Here is a 19,861-nt window from a genome sequence, read left to right as displayed (position 1 = left end):
GGCTGGTGAACTATCAGGGCATGTCTCGTACTCACACGGCACCATTGCACATGACAGTGGTAGGACTTTCATGCTGCCACATGAAGGCAGTGGGTTGCAAGATCCAATGCCATAGGTCCTCCATATATATTTTTATCACATTCTCCTAATTAGCTGCTCCTTGCTGTTCAGCTCAGGCCTCATAATAATTATATAGCATTTGGGGGAAAAGATAAAAAACAGTAACCCAGCACTAGAGACCAAGATGGAGAAGATCTCCACAGCCGCCACAGATTTGCCCTTGGTGCTCAGGTATGATGGAACAAAAGACAGCCACACACTACATAAGACCAACATGCTGAAAGTGATGAACTTGGCTTCATTGAAACTGTCTGGCAACTTCCTGGCTTGGAAAGCCACAGTGAAGCTGACAATGGCCAGAAATCCCAGGTAGCCCAGAACACAATAAAACATGGCGTGTGAGCCTTCATTGCATTCCGCTATGATTTCTTCGGTCAGAGAATGCACATCGGAATCAGGGAATGGAGGAGCAGTGCAGAGCCACACTGCACAAATGTTTGCTTGAATCAGGGAGCAGGAAAAAATAATGGAGTTGGCCAGCCTTTTCCCCACCCATTTCCGCATCCTGGATCCTGGCTTGGTGGCCATGAAAGCCAGAACCACAGTGATGGTTTTGGCCAATATGCAAGAAACAGCCACTGAGAAGATGATTGCAAAAGATGTTTGACGTAAATAACATGTCACTGTCTGAGGCCGACCAATGAATAGCAAGGAGCAGAGGAAGCAAAGCAATAGGGAAAAGAGGAGAGAGTAGGTGAGGTCCCGATTGTTGGCTTTGACGATGGGAGTGTTCTGATTTTTAATGAAAATTCCCAGCACCAAAGCTGTGAGCAGAGATAAAGAGAGAGCTAAGGATGACAAAATCATTCCCAAAGTTTCTGAGTAGGAAAGAAAATTGATCCTCTTGGGAAGGCACTGGTCTTTGTTCGTGTTTGGAAAGCAGTCTTCTGAGCATGAGAAACAATCATCCATGTCTGAAAAATAAAACAGATGATCAAAAAAAAAGATCTAAAACAATTGAAATCTTCAACACTGAAACGGTGCTGCAAGCATTCATTAACCCATTTGTGGGGGGAAAAAGGAGGCGGTGACACAGTTGCCATGATCTCACACCACTACCAGGAAGGAAAGGGTTTTTTTTAACTTACCTTGGTGTCGCTATGGCTTTCCTGAGGGTCTGGCGGACACGTGACCCACTCACCAGGCCTTCCCACACGTGCAAACTACTGTAAAATGCTGTATAAGCTACTTCTGTATACTGTATAAGCTCCTTCTGCTTATATAAGATTCCCCCAATAACTTTATCCTTAATACTTGTATTTCTTCATGGATTATCTTGTATTCAGTGGTGTTTCCTGGGGAAACTACTAACTATATTGTTCGGAAACTACTTTTCTCTGGTATATACTTCTAATAATTCACAGAACGGCCATACTGAGTCACTGACGTACTTGTGAAAGTGAAGGATTCCTACAGAGTACATCTCGAGTAAATTTTTCCATTGCATTTTCCCATCTCTCTTTTACCCAACTCTCTGTCAAGAGCAAGTGGATACTGATAGTAGCATCCCTTTGACCGCACTGCACCGTGTTGCGAACTCCCTGGAAACATATCCAGGTTGATGGAGTCTCCTGTTGCCATTGGCACATTGCATCAAATCTGCCCCCATAAGAGGACAACAGCTCAATCCTAAATCGCCTGGTGCCCACAACTCAAAAGGTGCCAAAGTGGTGACCACCATATCCACTGTGCATCAGGCTGCCGCCGGGAATCTCCTTGGGTAAGGAAACATTTTCCTTTTTTCACTGGGTAACACAGGCATGGCAACAATGGATCTCCTTGAATCTACACTCGCTTTTGTGCCAGACTGCCCATATTGGGCTGTCCAGGCTGGGACAGAGGTTAGGATTCAGTGCAGGTCCTGCTGTCATCTCTACCTCCTGGGACTGCTCCTCCCCTCCCCCACCCTCCATACACCCTTCTCCGCCCACTCCTTGCTTTCCCCCACCCTGAAAACACTACAGCTGACTGGTGCTGCAGAAGCGTCATCTATCCACGCAGCTCTGAGGCTCAGCGCTGACTGACACTGGCCTCCTCTTGAGTGCCACAAACGTGCTTTCCCCCTTTTCTAATGCCTCAGGAGGACTTGTGTCTCCTACCTTTCTGGTCTGAAATCTTCCCATCTGCACATGGAACACAATCGTAGCAACAAAACTGCTGTCCCTCCTTTGTTTTTCTGTGGAAGCCTGGATGGCAGTTGTCATTACACACAGCAAGAGGCATCACCTATTCAGAAGAGAGGAGAAGTTATGCCCCTCCTACTCCAACAATATACTCCCAATAGCAAATTCAAAATTTATTTCTCATGGACAATGTTGTAGGATGCATATAAATTCACAAGAGGATTAGAACAGGGTTGATTTAGAACTTTCAAAACTGGGCATTTTTAAAAAGTGGTTCTCTAATATTAAGCATGGGAAGAGTAAGAGCCACTATTCACCCCGGCACAGTGACTTTTCTAGAGGCTGCTGGTGTTCTTTTCCATCTTTTTCAGGATGTGAGCTCTTTTGTGACAGGGAACCATTTATTTTCTCTCCATCCGCACTGTAAAATTATTTATTGAAAAGTAGTATATAACAATTATTTACAGAATAAAATTATTCCAGTTGTTGTTGGCACCCTAATCTAGGCGAAATTTAGCCATCAACAAGGTTGTGCATATTTTTTCATTAAAAAAAAAATCCCCCCAGAAGTGGAAGTTCTCCTTTCATTCCAAGCTCCATTTCTTTCATCTTGATCTCGACTGCCTGCATGCCAATGTTCCCATTAAACTTCTGTGCATGTTCAGAAAGATGAGTTATTGCCAGGATGATAGAATTTGAGGCATGGCACTTAACTGAAAATCGAAATTAAGTCAAAATCATCTGGCAGCATGCTGGATGCCAGAGTGTGGAGTTCATCTCCAATATGAGGAGTTCATCAGTCAATATGAGGATAATTGAAGTCCCCCATGATTAGAACCCTGTCCCTCCTTGTCACCTCCCTGTTCTGTTTCCTCATTTCAAGGTCCCCTTCTGGTTTCTGGTCTAGAGGACAATAGTATGCCCCCAGTATTACATCGCTCCTCAGGCCTGGTAATTTAACCCACAGAGATTCTACGGTGGAGTCGGACCCACCTTCAATCTCTACTTTGCTGGATTCTTTCCCTTCCTTAACATAAACAGCCACCCCACCTCCAACATGCCCCTCCCTGTCCCTCCTGTAGAGTTTATAGCCCGGGATTGCGGTATCCCACTGATTCTTCGCATTCCACCAGGTTTCCGTTATGTCCACTATGTCTATGTTTTCCCTTGTCACCAGACATTCCAGTTCTCCCATCTTTGCTCAGAGACTTCTGGCATTTGCCTAAAAGCATTTGTGCATGGAATGCCCCAGGATGGGCTGCTTATTAGCTCCTCTGTGTCCACATCCTCTCACTGTGCCAAACCGTCTATCACATCCCATCACGCTACCATTCCCAATTTCTTCTCTTACTCTGCCTTTGTCTTGTTCTTCTCTAACCTTCCCATCCTCGTCCCATAGGGATGAGGAGTCCTGAACCAGATGCCCCTCAGCTCCTGTCGGCCTTCCCCCAGGGATCAGTTTAAAAGCTGCTCTGCCACGTTTTGAATATTATGCACTAGCAGTCTGGTTCCATTCTGGTTCAAGTGAAGCCCGTCCCTCTTGTTCAGGCCCTGCTTGTCCCAAAAAGTTCCCCAGTGTCTAACGAATCTAAACTCCTCCTCCCTACACCACCTTCTCATCCACGCATTGAGAACCCTGATCCTCCTGCCTAGCTGGCCCTGCACATGGAACAGGTAGCACTTCAGAGAATGCTACCTGAATATATAGAAAAGTTGACTGGCAGCCCAATCCTATCCACACTTTCCTGGGAGTAAGCCCCATTGACTCTAATGGGACTTACTTCTGAGTAGGCATGCATAGGATTGGGCATAGTCTAGAATGGCATAGTCTAGCATGGCTTTAATGTAGACCATTACCTAGTAATTCAGAATTTCAGAGCAAATATGCATGGATATTTGCTCTTTCCAACCAATCAACTGGATATTTGCTCTTTCCAGTAGGCAAATGCTTACTGGTAAATCTCAGAAATTACCATAAAATGCCCGTGTGACCATCTAAGCTTTAAAGATCAAAAACTGAAACTAGAATGAATAAAACTTTAATGAAGAACATTATCTAGTAATTCAGAATTTCAGACATATGCATGGATGTTTGCTCTTTCTTATAGATATAGGTAGAATTCTTGCATCTATTCAATTCATTCCTACTCTAGTTTTTTATGCTGGAGCTCAGAATTGTATTTGCAAGGGAAGCAGTGAAAATGAACATCAGCAATTGGCTGTCTTCTCCTTAGTGTTCTGGAATTTGAAGATGAGATAAAGGCAGATCAGAGGAAATGCCATTTAAAAAGCTGTTTAAACAAGCTGCCTAACCTAAAGCTAATCTGACATATGGATCCCAGTGGCACCTACAGCAGAGTATTGGTTGAGAGGACGACCTGCTCTCCAAGTTCAGGCTAAGGACTGAAGAAGAACCACCTGAGGCTAAACTAGTAATGTTCAATCTTGCCTAGCAGATCTTGTCCACCTGTGATTGGTGTTGGGTGTTCCATCTTCCCTCCTTTTCCATGGAGTGTGATTTAAGAACTATAGGGTAGGTGCACATTAAATTGCATGTTTAAATTCAGATACCATTCATTGCTTTCACTGGAACATCAAAATGTTCTCAGATTGTCATGAGGTTGTCATAAAGTGAGATCTGTGAGTTGTATTGAAGGTGTGCATACCCTCAAAAGAGGGAATGTATGACAGCAGAGTTAAACTGTCTCCTCCAGGTGTTTGCCAAATTTCTATTGCCCCTATGTTCACTGGCTGCTGAACTCGGTCCTACCAGTGAGGGCCACTGTTAGATGACCATGGGTGGTGGAAAGGCACAGACAACACATAGTCACTAGGGTGTATTCATTCACTCATTCATTCATTCATTCATTCATTCATTCACTAGGGTGAAGTTTAACAAGAACAAGGATTTTATTAAGAAAGAGATAAGAAGTAAAGTTTGTCATCTAACTAAAGATCTCAGAACATATACCTAAGAACCTTTCCTAAACATCTGAGAGTATAGGCTATTTTAGGGGATGGGGTGAAAAAAACTATTCCTCTGGTCTGGGAGTCAGCAGCTGGAGAAGTTATCTTCCAACATCACAGACTCTGGAAGGTAGCTGGAACTGTTGCAAGGTCACGAGCAAAGTTCAAAAGCAAACTCAACAGGCAAGAGTGGTGATCATCTGCAAGCTTTATTCGTTGCCAGCAACGGGCCTCTCAGGGACTCTTGTCCAAAGTGGAGAGCAATGAGAGCTATGTGGGAACTCTCAGTGTCTCCAGAGAAAAGCAATGTTTCAGTGTGAACCCTTTGCTTATATAGCATTTTGGCTTCTTTGTTTGAAAATCTCACACTGTCATTGGCTAGGGTTATGACATCAGAGATAGATCACTTTACAAACATTTGATTGGCTAGTTTCAAGTTACAAACTAAAAACATACATTTCAATAACTGCTAGGTGGCACTCTTTACTCATTTATTACTGGCCTTTGGTATGTCTTTGTTTATTTTTGCTAACCTCTGTTTAAACTAAGCCCTTTTGGTCTTTCCCTCTATCCTATGTGTAATTCTTCATATGTGATCTGTTATAGTGCTGTAATTTCATTTATTTAATTCAGGACAAACTAAACTCTTATTGTACAAAAGGATTCTCTTTTAGAACTCTTTTCTTATTCATTTTAACTAAATCCAGCCCTTTCTGTTAACTTACAGGCTCTGACAGAGATTCTCAGGAATGTTTGCTAATTGGGGCTTTTTCATATTATCTTGTTCCCATCCAGCTGCCTCCATTTGTCAAACAAGATAAGAAGTTGCATTACTAAGACTTTCTCATTAAAATGTTTCTAATTAGGTGGTTTCTTAGCTTCATACCCTGATTTATGTTTTCAAGAGATATGTTTTTCCCAATTAATGGTGCAAGTGTATCCTGACTACTCCTTATCTGTCTCTTTTTGAGTTGTAATTCTTTCTGGTTCCAATTAAAAGTGACAGGCGGGACATACAGAGTTAGGAATGCTTTTCTTAAGATAAGAACCTTATCTGAGGAATTATCTCATACCACATTTCTCCTTGTTAGACTTTTCTAATTAACTCTAGGCAGACACCTGCCTTTTCAAGGTTGCATTCTGAATCACTTTTGTGGCTTTTAATTTAATGGCTTCTACTTATTCTGTGCTTTAATCAAACTATTTTTAACAGCTAAAGTCACTTCTGATGCTATTAACATTAATTTACACTTCTAAGCAATAACTTTAAGTAAAAAGTATTGTGATCCCTTTAACATGAACCTCTGGTCTCAACAGCCCATCCCAGTCTTTAATATATGCATTTAAGACTGTGTTTTGGTTAAAAAAGGAACTAATTGAATAACAGGAAAGTCTGTTTGACTTCTGTCTTAGAATCTAAAATGTTCTTTTTCTTCTCTGGTTTAATGAAGCTTGAATGCAAAATCCCCTTTTGATTCTCTGTTTGGTAGTTCTAACATTCAAGCTTGGAAGTGTATTTCTAAATGAAACTAATCTGTTCAGCCTAGCTTCATTTATCATTTTACCAATTAAACTTGACAGCTGGGAATTCCAGCTTCTTAGTGCTTTGAAGCTTAAACTCTTATCTGATGTCTTTGACATTCTAGTTAAAAACATTCCTTGATTTACAGCTTGTCTCTGTTTCACTTTCAGACTTCTTCAGACAAAGTGGATTTCATATATTTTAAGCATCATTTTCCTTATTTCTTAAACATTATTTGTTTTAAACTGTTTGGCTATTAACACCCATAAACATTTGGTTCATTAACGTAAGTAAACATCTGGACATTTTCCCCACCAAACTGCCAAGCACTTGCTCTGTTTAAATGACTTGTTTTAACATGAATGGCTGGCTTCCATTAGCCTGTATCAGAACCACAGAAAGAAGTAGGGGTCTTTGTTGGAGCTCAAGACGTGTAAGGCAACTTCCCTGCAAGCCCCATCTCTTAGAGACTCCTTCCTGGCCACTGGCAATCCTTGCCCCGTGCCACCCAGGACCAGGACCACAGGGTGCTGCCACCTCTACAGTCCAGGGGCCTTCAGAAAACCAGAGAGGATGCGTGCCGCCTCCCCAGCCCTCCAAAAACTTTCTGAAGCCCCTGGAAGGCCGAAAATAGCTACTTCCAGTTTTTGGAAACCGAAACTTCTGGTTTTTGGAAACTGGAAGTAGCAATTATTGACTTTCTGGAGGTCTCAAAAGGCTTTCAGAGGGCCAGGGAGGTGGCATACGGCCTCAATGGCTCTCCAAAGGCCCCCAGATGGGGGCAGGGGCAGTGGAGGGCAAGTAAGGTGGCGCTGCCCCAGAGGCATGGTGCCCTGAGGCATTTGCCCCCTTGCTCCCCTAGGAATGAATGACACAGTCCCAGGCTCACCCAGATCAACAGAGAGCTGTCCCCACCTACAGTTCGCCCTCCCTTTTATATGCTGGTCTCAGAGAACCTTCTAGCTGTGCAACCAAACAGAAACCTCCCCTGCTGCTTATTTGCATAATCTCCTTCTGAGCCAAACAACCCCCCCCCTTTATATATGTTCTCTAGCTTATGCTTCTCTAAGAGCAGGGTGACCAGATGTCCTAACCACAAAAGAGGACAAAGCACCCCAAAATGTAGGACATGCAAGAAAAATGCAGGACACAACAAAATAAAAGTTAAAAACACTTATATATTGATTGCATGTAGTTAAACATTATTATTATTATTGTTGTTGTTGTTGTTGTTGTTACATATAATTTATTATATACAATTTATTAACTACTAGAAGGCTATGTGTTGCCTGCAGAGGCCTGCTCACAGGGGAAAGGAAGACATTTAAGTTCATTTCCAGGACACGAGGCTAAAAAAAGAGGACATGACCTGGAAAAAAAGGACATCAGGTCACCCTGTCTTCAGGAGTGAAGGATAAAGATACTTTAAGTAACCCTGTAGTCAGCTCTTAACTATTTTACTTACACAAGGAATGTGCCTGCACTAAAACAGGGTAGAGCAGTGGTTCTCAAACTTATTAGCTTAGGACTCACTTTTTAGAATGACAAACTGTGGGAACCCACCAGAAGTCATGTCATTAACTTGGAAGTGATGTCATGACCAGAAGTGACATCATCAACAGGAAAAAATTTTAACAATCTTAAGCTGCAATCCTATCCACTTTCACCCAGGAATAAGCCCCATTTGTTGCAAGGTGTTGATGTTGTGTCCGCAGCAAACTTCAAGCAAGCTCAAAATTGAGCTTCAAAAGCAAAGTTGAAATCAAACTCAAAATAGACTCGGTAAGCAAGCATGGCAATTATAGCAAGCTTTATTCATTGCCAGCAATGGGCTTCTCTTGGTGGTTCAAAATGGGGAGCACAGAGAGCTGTGTTCTCTCAGTGTCTCCAGAGAAAAAGCAACTTTCAATTTGTGTTTTAGTTTATATAGGCCTTTGTCTGGAAAATCCCACTATCATTAGCCGAAGAGCTGGTGATGTCACAAATGGGGCTTTTCCTTTGATTGGCCACAGGCTTCTAGCATCTGATTGGTTGTGCCATATATGGAGCATGCATTTGAATATCTCTGGTTACTGCATGTGCCATATTTTGAAAGGAGCTCCCTCTGCAGTGCTATCATATTTCAGAAAACACTATCTTTAACATCATAAGAACATAAGAACAGCCCCACTGGATCAGGCCATAGGCCCATCTAGTCTAGATGCCATCACCACATCCTGTGGCAAGGAGTTCCACAGACCGACCACACGCTGAGTAAAGAAATATTTTCTTTTGTCTGTTCTAACTCTCCCAACACTCCATTTTAGTGGATGTCCCCTGGTTCTGGTGTTATGTGAGAGTGTAAAGAGCATCTCCCTATCCACTCTGTCCATCCCCTGCATAATTTTGTGTGTCTCAATCATGTCCCTCCTCAGGCATCTCTTTTCTAGGCTGAAGAGGCCCAAACGCCGTAGCCTTTCCTCATAAGGAAGGTGCCCCAGTCCCGAAATCATCTTAATCGCTCTCTTTTGCACCTTTTCCATTTCCACTATGTCTTTTTTGAGATGCGGCGACTAGAACTGGACACAATACTCCAGGTGTGGCCTTACCATAGATTTGTACAAAGGCATTATAATATTAGCCGTTTTGTTCTCAATACCTTTCCTAATGATCCCAAGCATAGCATTGGCCTTCTTCACTGCCACCGCACATTGAGTTGACACTTTCATCGACCACCACCACCCCAAGATCTCTCTCCTGATCTGTCACAGACAGCTCAGAACCCATCAGCCTATATTTGAAGTTTTGATTTTTTCCCCAATGTGCATCTCAAGATGTTCCCCAAGAACATCTCCCTATCCACTCTGTCCATCCCCTGCATAACTTTGAAGTTTTGATTTTTTTCCCCAATGTGCATCTCAAGATGTTCCCCAAGAACATCTCCCTATCCACTCTGTCCATCCCCTGCATAACTTTGTATGTCTCAATCATGTCCCCCCTCAGGAGTCTCTTTTCTAGGCTGAAGAAGCCCAAACGCCGTAGCCTTTCCTCATAAGGAAGGTGCCCCAGCCCCGAAATCATCTTAGTTGCTCTCTTTTGTACCTGTAGGTGGCACTGTGCTCTGTCCCATTCAGAGCTTAACTTTTATATTTTCTTTATTTCTTTATCTGAATCTCTAAATAACTCAAATTTAGATTCCTTATGATCCTCAATTTATTCTCCTTTCCAATCTGATGCCAAACATTCTATATTTTACTTAAAAACTGAGTTTTTAAATGATTTCCCTCTTTGTTGAATCCTTGCTTTTTCTTTGTTAATTCAAGATGCAGGCATTCCAATCTTTGGAATGTTTCTTATCAACCTGGGCCTCTTTGACATTGAACAGATCTTCTGCTAATGAGTCCATGTCTACTAAGATTAATTATTTCTCATTATTAGAAATACTCTGGCACCAGGGTAAGTCATTAATAGTCTGGATTCTCCTTTAGTTTTCTGTCTGTTGCCCCTTAAGTTATATTCTGTCTTGTGTCTTATCTGTAAACTATAACCTTTTGGAGTGTCCTGTCAAACTTTAATTAACTCCAAGCTAGCATCTGCATTTTGAGGCATATCTGAGACTTTAAGCCTTTTTAATTTTAGCTTTTTCTATTCTACGTTTTAATTCAACTAATTTTAACAAAACTCTTTTATTCATACTTTCAATTGTATTCTTCAACTTATTAGAGCAGTGAAGAATTCAATATACTTGCTGACTTCTATGATCTAATTTTGTCTGAGTCTACAGAGTTCTTTATCTTGTGACATGCAATAAATTCTTGCAGGTTTTCAAGGGAGCAGGCTTGCTTTTTGTTTAGAGCTGTAACAAGCCTTGTGCATTTTTAATACTTATTTCTGTTTATATTCTAACTTTTATTCTGCTAAGGATTTACTTCTGATGCTGCTAACATTAGTTTCTACTTGAAAAACAATTTCTATTTAGCATTAGGGAGCTATGGGCATTTCTATGACCTAAAAGCCTTTCCTAATAGTATTTTCTGTTCAGTTTGATTCTCATTTATCAATTTGTACAGCTTCTGTGATGTTTGGTCAAGAGGCAAACTTGAATCAAAAATATCTTTGATTCTCTGTGTATTTTTGGGTAAGACTAGCAGCTTCTGTTTTTACAACCCTATTTTATTAGTGCCCAGTATCGGTTGGTCAACTTTATTGTCTGGCTACTTTGCTGCTTCAGGGACTATAAAATGCTTTCCTTTGTTCTAAAGCTCTTACACATCTTGTTACTATTAAATCATAAAGAAAAATAACTGATTTAGTTATAACACTTATTAACTTTTGGTCCTTAAAGAAAATTTATTTAGACCTTTAAAATACTGGATTTTAGTTTAAATCCTCTTTCCCAAAATCTTTGCTTTTCTGTGTATTTCCCTCTGCCTGATGCAGTCCTTGGGGCCTGCATTCCAGACTTCTTTTGAAGCTGCCTAGCTATATATATATCAATTCAATTAGGCTTGACAGCTTCTAACTCTAGCTTTCTGTTATCTACTGATGTGTCAAATTGTTTTATGATCATCTCCAACTGGAAGGTCTCTTTGTACCATCCCAGCCCAGCACTTTGGCAGAGTTGAATTAAAGTTCATTGATTTTGCCTTATTCCCTATTTCCTAACTAATCTTCCTTTTGCATTTACATTATTAAACTTATTGCTTTGAACTAATTCTCTTATAAATGACTTAAGTGTTCCCTGCAATTTTGTCTATATAAAGAGCAGGGAGAAATGCATTTTATTCTTTAATTTCTTCAGAGGAATGTCTCTCTAGCAGGGTGTCACATTCCTCTCTAATTTATGGCTTGCAATGTGCAGATCTGCTGGAAGCAGACAGAGAGACAAAATGGGATTTTATTCTCTCTATAGCTGTCAAGCATATGAAGTTTTAAGCTAATAATTTGTTTAATTGAACCTTTAAGCCATATACACCTTTAGCATAATGGCATTACCTTTGCTTTCATTGAGCATTTGATCTGATATTCTGGGCATTCAATTTCAGTAAAACAGCCAATGTGCTTACTAGCTCAGACCCAGGAGATGGATCCAGCTGGCTTTTGAACATGCTAAGTACATACAGGCTTTTCAAACATATATTTGAACAAAACATATCCTCATGATGTTGGACATTTGGTTTGATCTTAGGATAAGTGTGGCTTCTTCGATGGCCCTGCCTCACATTGACTATCATTGTTAAAAGCATGCACATTATAGCCTGTTAAAAGTATAAATCTTCCCAAATGCAGTCATATACCATGTTGGCATCAAGTCTAATATACTAAAAATAAAATATTGAAATGAATGGGGACCCACCTGAAATTGGCTTGCAATTCACTTAGTGGGTCCTGAGCCAGTTTGAGAAACAGTGGGGTAGAGTGTGAGGATAAGTAGGACCCATTTCTGTATGTTTTGGATATTCGTTAAGATTGTACCCATTTATAATCCATACTTCTTGACTTGGGTCTCATTGGGGTATGCAGGAAATTCTTCAGCCATTGACAGCACTTTTTAAAACATATGTTGACAAGCATGAGAGCTGGGATTTTTTTTTATGCAGTCAAACCTGTTCATAGAGCCATGAACTGTATAGTTCTCTGTATCAAGCATTGCTGGTCATTTATGCACCCTCACGAAGCTGACACCAAAGAGCAACTATTTCAATTGTTGTGCAAGGCAGACACTGAAATGCTACAACTGTGAAGAGGCCAGTAGCTGCCTGAACAGCATTATGACATCACTGGTTCATGGGCTGCTATGGGCCTTTGTTGAGTCACACTGTTCTACTGTCATATTAGGCCTTGGAGAGGGGCTATCAGGGGCTACAAAGTTTCTTTTGGGTCCCTTCCCAAAGAGGAAGGAAACAGAACAGAATAGGGGGAGGGTAGTGACAACTGGAAAAGTCTTTGGAGCCCAGGTCTACCAGGCTTCCCATTGATGAGCCCAGCTATATCTTCTCATATGGCGACAGTAGGTAATACAGAAAACTAAACATACTCCTCAGTCTCTCTAAAATCTTTTAAATATAGAAAATCATTGCAGAAAATAAGCATCATCGAATGTAGGCTCACACTAGAATGGAAAGAGCCTCATGCATACCAAAACTTACTTCTGCAGCAGCTGTAGTCTTGCAACTGTGTCACAAAGCTCCTATACACTCCTTCATGGTAAATGTATTCACAAGCCAAAGAGCTACTGCAGCAGGCCAGTTTCCTTCCAGATCTGACACTGTGTTCAGGAATGTCATGCATGCATTCCTTGACCCAAAACATATGACTTGTGATAGCAGCTGCGGCCATCATGCTCCCACAGTAGCGCCCCCAGCATCCCATGCTGGCACTGAGTCCAGGTGTGATCAGAAAATGTCCGCACCCTCTGGAGCCGAGGGGAGCTCTGCTTTCCTCACCTCAGGAGGGTCCTCTGAGCCCAGCAGAGGCTGCAGATGTATGTTGTTTCATGACTGAGGTTTAATCAACTGAAATATGGGGGGGGGGCATATCCGCGGACTCCATATCCGTGTCTGTGGCCTCTGCCAGTGTTGCTTGATGAGCTTTTTAATTGGACAGTGGTGTCCAAACTTTTTGGCAGGAGGGCCACATCATCTCTCCGACACTGTCGGAGGCCGGGGAAAAAATGGATTAATTGACATTTCAAAATTTGAATAAATTTACATAAATGAATATATTAGAGATGGAACTTATATGAATGAATGAAGGTCTTGCATTATAAAAGGCCTTGCACAAAGCGAGGCCAGCCTTTCCTTTGCTGCCACTGCTGCATCATAGATGTGAAACACAAGCAATGGAGGGAGCCCTTGTCCCACAGCTCACGCAAGAGGTCGAACAGTTGGCTGTCACATTGAGAGCAGTTGTGTCAGGCCAGTGTGGGCTCCAGCAAGTCTCTGAAGGGCCAGAGGCTCATTGGTGACTGGGGACTCCCTGCTGGCTGGATTGGGAGTCCTCAAGGGCTGCAAGTGGCCCCAGGGCCGGGGTTTGGGCATCCTTGATTTAAAACATACCCTGGGGCACAGTGACACACAATTTGGCTTTGCATCTGATTTAAATCCTTAAACTTAAATGACCAATGGCCAAATCCAATTTGAACCTTGTGCTACCAGAATGTACATCCCAGCAGCACAAAGCCCTATGCAGCATAAATGCTGGGCCACAGTTACATGCTTCTGGGCCATGCTATGTGGGTAGAGGTGTGGAGTGTCCAGAGTGGCTCCTGTTAGCTACACTTCTCTTGGTAAGTTGGTGGTCAGGGTGTGCCATTGGTGGGAAAGCTTATGGCAAGGGGAGTTTGGGAGCAGGAAGAGGGAAGGGCAGAGGGCAGGGAGGGATAGGGAGATGGGTCCTGGTGGCATCAGCATGCACCAGAATCCTACCCACTCTTTTTGAACTCACCTGCCCCTTTTCTCTCCTCAGACATACAGCAGCTTGTGTAGGTAGAAAATATTTTCACATACATCCAGAAGGCCTCCTGATCGCCCCCCACCCACCAACGCATGCAGCAGCTGCATTGTGAGAATGGCTGCATCATCAAGGATGATGATAGGATTGGGGCCTAAGGCTGCAACCCTATACAGTCTTATCTGGGAGTAAGCCTCAAGTGACACAGTGGGTTCTGAACAAACATGCAAAGGATTGCACTGTAACTTCACCTCCATTGACTTCAGTCGTGTTTAGGCAGGATTCACTTTCTTTAGATATAACCCATTATTTTAATAATGTTAGCATATTATATGGTCACTGGCACTAACCTAAATGCATTGTATTTGGGCCAAGGATGCTTGTTTCTCCAGGACTGCACAACCGAAAAGTAAGACATGGCTTATAGTTCTTTCTGAAACAAGAAAGCAAGGCTGCACTCCCATTGAACTCAATGGGATTAACCTCTGAGTAGACATGCTTAGGATTGCACTGCATGAGCCAGAAAAGTGTCAGGATTTCCCCCTAGGACTTTTCTAGCAGAGCTGTGCAAGACTTTCAAGGAGTGAATCCCTAGACACCCCTACTGCGGTTGATATCACATTTGATCACAGCTTCATAGCCCTGCTGCTGCTTCTTGAAATCAGCCAGGCAGACAATATAGCCATGCAGGAAATGAGGTGACGTCTTGTTTCATTCTGACTTCAGAGAAATCAGAAAGTAAATGTAAAGTAAATGTGGAAATTCTGATTGTAGATCCAGGAAGGAGTGAGAGATAAGGATGGATTGATGGATGAATTGATGGATAGTCAACTGAGTAGATGACTTGAGAGGGATATGCAGGAGGAGAATCGCAAATGTTGGCTGGAAACCATCAATGAAATGATACCGTAAGATCTGTTCCCCTGCCATTTTTAAATCTTTACCTCTCTTAAATTGCTTCTTTGATCCCTTTCAACATTTATTTCTGTGTCTTCTCATTATCTCTTTCTGTGTCTATTCCTGAATTTTTCTGAATTTGTCAATGCTACCTGTTCGACTATCATCATCCTCTTTGCTTTCCCTATCATTCACATTTTCAGATTCTTCTAGCACAGTGGTTCTCAAACTTTTTGAAAGCTTTACTTTGGGAGCAAACTTTTTGGGAGTCTTTGCGGGAAAGGGGCGAGGGCAGTGATGCGATCCCCAGGATTGCATGACTAAGGGAGCTGAGGGGGGTGCTTTTACTTATGGTGGGCTTGTACAAGAAGCAGGAGATATGGGGAGCCCCGTGCAACCTGCCAGAGGGCTCCCCAAGGCTTGGAATGTTAAGAAACAGCCTGTGCAGACCATGTCTTGCAAACCAGAAGTGGTTTGCACTTGTTATTTCTGAATATTCCAAGTCTCAGGGAGCCCTGTGGAGAGCTGTGTGGGGCTCCCCGCACCTCCTGCTGCTTACACAAGCCCATAGTAAGTAAAAGCACCCCCCCATGATGTGATCCTGGGGAACGCGCCACTGCTTCCCCCTTCCCCTGTCACTTAAAGGAACAGGGGAAGCTTTTCATGAACTAGTGGGTTGTGATCTGCCAGATTGAGAACCACTGTTCTAGCATAAATGTTTTCATTGAGAGTCATGTCTGTGGGTGCCACAGAGGAATACATAAACTAAACAGAACTTCCATGTGTATTTACCCAATGACTATAGAAAAAGACCCTGATCCAACCAGAGTGAAGCTACCAAGTCCATTTTGACATCAATAAGGCTTAAGTTTCAAACCTAAATTTACCAGGTGGTATACCTTACCTTACCTAACTGAACTGTTAGGACTTAACATCTGAGCATGTTTGCCGAGGATTGTGCTGATGAGGTAATCACAAATACGTATTTTGGACAACTGAAATTTGTTTTCAGCTGGTCTTAGGGCACAATCCTAACCTGTGCTGGAACAGGCAGCCCTGCTGGCCTGCACTGTATCCAGTGCAGGGTAGGAGCCGACTTGGGAGCAACTTAGAGTAAAGGGATTTATGCCCCCTTAACCCATGTCATGTGCCTGCGAGCCCTTTGGGCCTCCTCAAATCCGCACCAGTGATTTTGTGGGCACAAATCAAAATGGCTCATGTAATACTGATTGAATCGTGGGTTAGGATCTGGCCTAGGCCACCTAGGCCAGTTCCATCTTCTCCTGGGCCTGATCCACCTCCCAGTCCACCCTCCTCATGCCCTGGAATGTCTCTGTTCCACCCTCCAGCCACCCTCTTCCACCCCTTGTGACGGATTGTGGGAATATTAGTAGAGGTGAAGCCAAACTGCAGCAAACGGGACATTCAGTGAAATCTTTCCTTTCAAAAAAGAGTGGAAAGAGATGGGATGAGAAGGGGAGAAAAGCTTGAGGAAATGAAAATAGTAGATGAGTTGGAAATGTGCTTGGAACTAGGAGTAGACAGAATTGCCTGTTTTCACTCTGGTCTGCTTTTTGGTAGAAAATTGAGTGGATCCGTTTGAATCCAGCATAGTGAGGTAGGAAGGCAGCACCTTTGAGATCGACTGAGCATTTAAATCAGGAGTGCTTGACTATGCAGGCATGTGCGCTTGATGTGAGCTGAATAGAGGCCTGCCCTTTAAAGGCTGATACCCCACATTCTTCTCTCAAGGACAAACATTGCCTCATGCTGGGGAAAATAGATGGAGAGCAGCTGAAAGAGGGCTTGTTTTGTGCCCTTCGGGTGCTAAAGGTCAATGCCCACCAAGTTCCTCTGAGGCTCTCTGAACATTCTCCTTTAATGTTCAAAGGGTGCACATTAATTTTGTGGTGAGCACAAGGCTGTTCACCCATCTCTACATGTTACAGGCAATACTAGATTTTTTTTTTAAACCTGATGCTCTTTCAAGGTATTCAAACTACCCATCATTCTTAATACCGATGCAATGTTAATGCAGATATTTCTAACACAAGCACTGCAATTGAGTTAATGGTGGTGTGGTCTGGCAGAGAGCTTGACTGTACTAGTGCAACAGCTGCACATTTTAGATGATTGGACCATTCTGCATACGTAAGATGCAGGTAGTTAAATGGTTCGGCAACAATGGTATTCGGAGTCCCTAGAAGATTTTTCTCACTGCATAAAGATATCTTGTATTGTTCTGTAATTCATTTCATTTCTCTGTCATGCTGGTATCTCAATAGAGGCTGTTGAATACCTTGTTAGATGATCTCAGCTCAAAACTAGCCAGTTATTGTATGGTTATTGTATGTACTGTATGGTGTTTTTAATAACATCATTGTGAAAATAAAATAGTTGGAGTAATTCCGTTTGTTTCAGGGAACCGTATTATTGTAAGTCCACCGATATGTGTTTATACTTATCTTTCTTCTTCCTTCAGCAGTCAACATATTAATGAAGTCAAGTCTAATGTAACTATTATAACTGATTTCTTACTTCTGGGATTGTCTGAGGAACGGCAACTTCAAATTGTACACTTGCTGGCTTTCTTAACACTGTACTTGACTGTGCTGGTGGGGAATCTTCTCATCATCACCTTGGTAACCCTCAATGCTCACCTTCAGACCCCAATGTATTTCTTTCTAATCAACCTATCCACTGGGGACCTTGGATCCACCTCTGCCACCATGCCTAAGTTTATGACCAATGTGCTCATGAATACTAGACACATTTCCTATTCTGAATGTGTGGCACAACTGCTTTTTTTCCTTTTCTTCATTTCCTCTGATATTTTCATTCTTGCTGTCATGGCCTACGACCGTTACGTTGCCATCTGCCACCCTCTTCACTATATGACTGTGATGAAAAGGGGAACCTGTCTACAACTGGCAGGTAGCGCATGGATGGCAGGTTTCCTCAATGCTTGTCTGCACACAGGGACCATTTTTTCAATGCCCTTCTGCTCCAACATCATCAACCAGTTCTTCTGTGAAATTCCACACCTAGTCAAGATCTTATGTGATGATTCATATCTCCATGAAATGTGGATGCTTCTCCTTAGTGCAGCCTTGGGTCTCAGCTGCTTTGTGTGCATTATCATGTCTTATGTGAAGATCTTCACCACAGTATCAAGAATGTCCTCTGTGGAGAACAGGCAAAAGGCCTTATCCACTTGCATTCCTCATCTCATAGTTGTCTCCTTGTTACTTGGTACGGGTATCCTTTCCCATTTCATGCTAAGTTCCAGCTCTTCATATAACTCGGATGAAGTGCTTGCTGTGATATATTCTGTATTGCCACCAATGATGAACCCAATAATCTACAGCATGAGGAATAAGGATGTCAAGTCTGCTCTGTGGAAGCTGCTGTACCCAAAGTTTCCAACCAAGAATATGATCCCTCATGTTCTCTTATGACCCTTTTGCTTCCATGTGGGACAGTTTAATTTTAAAATTCATCATAGCTGCCTCATATGGGTGCTATTGTGTCTGTTTTTCCCTCAGTAGAAAAAAATAATCAATACTTTGGTTTCTCAAGCATTAAAAAACAACACTGTGTATAGAATATGTTGTCTAAGATCTCAGAACAATCAAAATGTTGTGGGCAAAATGTATATTTCATTCACAGTGGGTGAGAAACAACAGGACACTTCCAGAGAACAGTGGTGAACCTCCCATTCATTCTATGGGGCAAAGGCCCCAGGCACAGAGCCTCATGCACCTTTAGGACCCCGCAGAAGCCTCCCTGGGGCTCCTGATGAGGTTGGAAACTGTGCTTCTGGTTTTTTGGAAGCATGGTTTAAAGCATCGGGGAACCTCAGAGAGGCTTCCCCAATGCATCCTGGAGTTGCGTGAGGGTCTGTGAGCTTCAGGTAAGTGGGGGATTTGCGTGTGGGGGGCAGCGACATCCCATGGGGGGCACCATCACGGACCTTTGCCCTGGGGTATGGGGCTCAGGAGGTCTGCCACTGCCAGAGAGGAGAAGGGATGTTGCAACACTGTGCCAGTTGGTGGAGCTGGTAGGAAAGCCTGCGCCCTCCTGCCAGTGGAAACACAGGAAGCAGCATTTGCTAGATAGGGTATGTCCCATGCTAGGCAGCAGAGGGGTGGGAGAAGGATAGTGGAAGGCAGGGAGGGGCCAGAATGGGGCAGGTGTCAATAATGGGGGCAGATCAGGCCTGGGAGGGGGTAAGATGGGCAGTGCAAGCACACACTGTATCTTATCCCCCTTCCCGGGCCTGATCTGCTGACATGGGGCAATGAAGACATGCACTGATGTCAGGCATGCAGTGATATCACAATGGGCACTCAATTTTCTGACAGGCAGTGTCAGTATGGTGTCATAATGTCCAGTCATTTCTTCTGATAGATGACATCACTGTGGTCATTCAGAATCTCTCACTCTCCTTCAAACAGGCAGCAGAATCAGTGTGCAGGAACAATGTCACACATTGTTCACACATACTAGGATAGGAAGATTCCCACATGTTCTCTGCAGACGCGTGTGGCCTCTGGGAACACAAGTGCCTCTGGGAACTAAGTGCCAGGTAAGGCACCGCAAGTTTAGCCTCAGTGCGAGTTCAGCAGCAGGGCGAGGAGGCCAGGGCCCCAGATATCGCCTTTCTCTTCCTTTGAGAAGAGGGCTGCTAACCAGTGAAGGGTTTTTTACAGTACCCCTAAATAAAAACAACAAAAAAGCTATGCAGTCAGACTGCCAGCAGCAGGGTGGGGGCTATCCAGTTTTCTGCATTGAGTGCCAC

General features: G+C 42.9%; 1 protein-coding gene across 1 annotated transcript; it reads left to right on the top strand.

Moving 5' to 3' along the window:
* Nucleotides 1–244: 244 nt before the first annotated feature.
* LOC136653114 (olfactory receptor 14A16-like) lies at nucleotides 245–18,518 on the top strand. Its single transcript, XM_066630036.1, has 2 exons — nucleotides 245–291; nucleotides 17,543–18,518. Exons 1-2 carry the CDS (start codon nucleotides 245–247, stop codon nucleotides 18,516–18,518), a joined length of 1,023 nt encoding a protein of 340 aa, XP_066486133.1.
* The last annotated feature ends 1,343 nt before the right edge of the window (nucleotides 18,519–19,861 follow it).

This window comes from Tiliqua scincoides, chromosome 5 (genome assembly GCF_035046505.1).
Source record: "Tiliqua scincoides isolate rTilSci1 chromosome 5, rTilSci1.hap2, whole genome shotgun sequence".
Taxonomy (NCBI): domain Eukaryota; kingdom Metazoa; phylum Chordata; class Lepidosauria; order Squamata; family Scincidae; genus Tiliqua; species Tiliqua scincoides.
This window is presented reverse-complemented; position numbering and strand designations above follow the sequence as displayed.